The sequence below is a fragment of the Guyanagaster necrorhizus genome, assembly GCF_019112545.1.
Source record: "Guyanagaster necrorhizus MCA 3950 unplaced genomic scaffold BT62scaffold_34, whole genome shotgun sequence".
Lineage (NCBI taxonomy): Eukaryota > Fungi > Basidiomycota > Agaricomycetes > Agaricales > Physalacriaceae > Guyanagaster > Guyanagaster necrorhizus.
The window spans coordinates 1-2,510 of record NW_025064913.1 but is presented as its reverse complement, the minus strand read 5'-3'; the positions used below and the strand labels follow the sequence as shown (position 1 = coordinate 2,510).

General features: G+C 57.1%; 2 protein-coding genes across 2 annotated transcripts; one reads left to right on the top strand and one right to left on the bottom strand.

Moving 5' to 3' along the window:
* Positions 1–363: 363 nt before the first annotated feature.
* Positions 364–1,188, bottom strand: BT62DRAFT_867876 (uncharacterized protein; the record flags this gene model as incomplete). Its single annotated transcript, XM_043182510.1, has 1 exon — positions 364–1,188. A coding segment is annotated over one exon (825 nt), but the record flags the coding sequence as incomplete, so codon positions are not given.
* Positions 1,189–1,450: 262 nt separating this feature from the next.
* BT62DRAFT_1011060 (uncharacterized protein) lies at positions 1,451–2,318 on the top strand (the record flags this gene model as incomplete). The annotated part of the gene is made up of 5 exons (XM_043177727.1): positions 1,451–1,741; positions 1,805–1,840; positions 1,897–2,041; positions 2,082–2,205; positions 2,270–2,318. 5 exons carry the CDS (start codon positions 1,451–1,453, stop codon positions 2,316–2,318), a joined length of 645 nt encoding a protein of 214 aa, XP_043035270.1.
* Positions 2,319–2,510: the final 192 nt, after the last annotated feature.

Below are 2,510 nucleotides of genomic sequence, written 5' to 3'. Positions count from 1 at the left end.
AAGTACATGATTAATAGCTACCGGTAGAGGGACTGTTAGCAACCAGTCGGGGTAAGTGGCGGGTATGTCATACCTTAAAGTAACCCGGCCATATGCGCAGCCCGCGGTTACGCCTTCCCCTTTCCCTTCCCTTTCGGTTGAGACTTCTTTGGCTGTGAACCCCCGCCCTTGGTTGCGTCTGGTACTCGTCGACGCCGCGGGATATATTTGGGGGGCGGAGGGTGCTCCGACCCGGTCTTCACTGCCTTGCTCGTCGACGAGCCCTTCTTCCGGGATCCACCAGCCTGTGCTGCAGCCTGTGGAATTTAATGAGCTACGAATGGATGGAATAGGAAGAGACGTTACCGCGCTTTTCCTCCCAGGCTTTCGTTTGTCGACTTGTTTAAGGCGCGCGGCGACTGCACGATCGACCATCGATTGGATCGATGGTCCAGCGCGAGTGGCATCCGCCATCTCGACGTCCGCGGCCTTTTTTAATGCCTTCTTTCGGTCCTCTTTTGCCGACGCAGTGTACGACGTCATTTCAACAATAGAAATGACGCGGAAGGCGTATACCACCACGTCGGCCAGCAAATTCTTGCACTCCTGGACCTTCTGAGTGTCCTGCACCCAGGTCAACCCCTCCACCTTGTTGTCCGCGGAGAACTTAATGTTCGCAACCATGCGATCTTTAAGTACACGCTGACCACGGTCGATCACAACCGGCGAGAGCCGGCTGTACAGTTCCTGGGGGGTCAATGCTCTCTCCAAGAAGAGCACGTCGTCCCGCTTCGCCTTTATAGCAGACGAGAGCAGTCCGTCTAGGTACGCTTTATGGGCGTCTAGAAGTGCTTGCCTTTGGGCGGACCCATCGGCACTTGAACCGAATTCAGTAGTCATCTGAATTTCGGGCGCCTGCCGAAACAGGTGCGAGGGCATAGTACCGGCCTTTTGATGGGCCTCCCACTTGGCGAGAGTGGTGCGCGCCGAGCACAGCTTGTTAGCCGTGCTGGCAACCCCCCGAAGAGGAGTGCGCAGTACTTCGACAAAGTCCCCTGGGACTAAATCGATCAGCGCGTCGACGGTTCTGGCCCCCTGGAGGGCTGAGCGCCGTGCGACTGCTGCGTGGTCTGATGCAATATCAAGACCGCCGGCGGTAGAGAACACGTCGGGGATGGGGGAGAGGGCGCGGGCTACTACTGAGGCTATGGAGGACCAAGCGTAAGTCCTTCGCCGTCGCAGAGCAGGCGGCACGGTTGGACTGGTTAGTACTCCGATGCATTAAGACACACCGTCTGTCCACAGAAGGTTGGCACACACCATCTTGCTAGGGAGTGGGCTGGGGTTTACGCCCAGGACCCCAACACGACCCATGCGAGTTTTGTGGTGGACTCATTCCGCCGGCACGACTTCTCACCACTCAGGGAAGAGAGCCCTGGTGTGGCTACGTCCGTCAATACCTCGTCTCGCGATGTGCGCAACTGCCCGTATGGTGGTTACCAACTCCGTGGCGAGCATGATCCCGCCGGCCCGAATTACCGCGGCACGGCGAAACACCATGTCGGAACACCCGACGGGGGACGACCCGCCCAGGTGGAGTGGCACCTGCCTCCGGTATGGTCCGCCTACAAAGCTGCGTCAGTATATCTGGCCAGTCGGTCAAGTACTCGGTAGGCTCTCGCCGACTCCCTTGATGCGGTGGGGTAGCCGGTTTACAACCTGCCCACACCTTTCGGTGCTATATAGACTATATCTTAAGCATGTATCGTCGAACGGTGGCCTCATAAGGGTCGAACCTGTCCTCAACATGCCCACTGCCACTTAGTCGTTGGACTCCTCCCATGGTACCGTTACAGAGCCGGTCGGTAGTGCCGCTCCGCAGAGACGGGTGCCGGGGTCGGATGGATGGTACTTTAGGGGTTAGCTGCGGATTACCCATTTCGACTTTCGTCTCATCTGCACGATTATTACCCGGACCGGAAAGTCCTTCAACGGCGCCTTTCGGCTAAGGACGGGCAAAGCGGCCGAACCGGTCTATGCACATTGTCCCCATTCCGCCTTGGTACGTGTCAGCTTTAGGGCTTCCCCGAACAATTCGACAGTGTCGCCATCACCGCATATGACTAGCTACGTATTTACCTTCTACGTAACTCGCTCCACGTCGCGCAGCCCGTTACCGCAACAGCGGCGCTGTCGACACAACGACTATCTCCTTGAGAGACAGTCGTAGGACGAGGGGGTCCTAAATCCCCGAGTCAGCGCATGTTTTAACGACTCGATGCGTAGATAGGGTTAGGGCGCCGCGCCTATCCCTTCGCCACAAAGTGGCGTTGGGATAGCGCGGTTAGTGCATACCAAGAATCACTCACGTTTGGTAAACTTGAGGATTGCGTTCTTGCTAGTAAAGCGAAGCTGGGTCCAACAGAGGGATGGGGTTTCCATCTCTCACCCTGTTTCGCTTTTATAGCTCTTCAGGGACCTGCTTCATAAGCCGATGACTCGGCTGAGAGGATTTGGCGGTCCAATCAGCT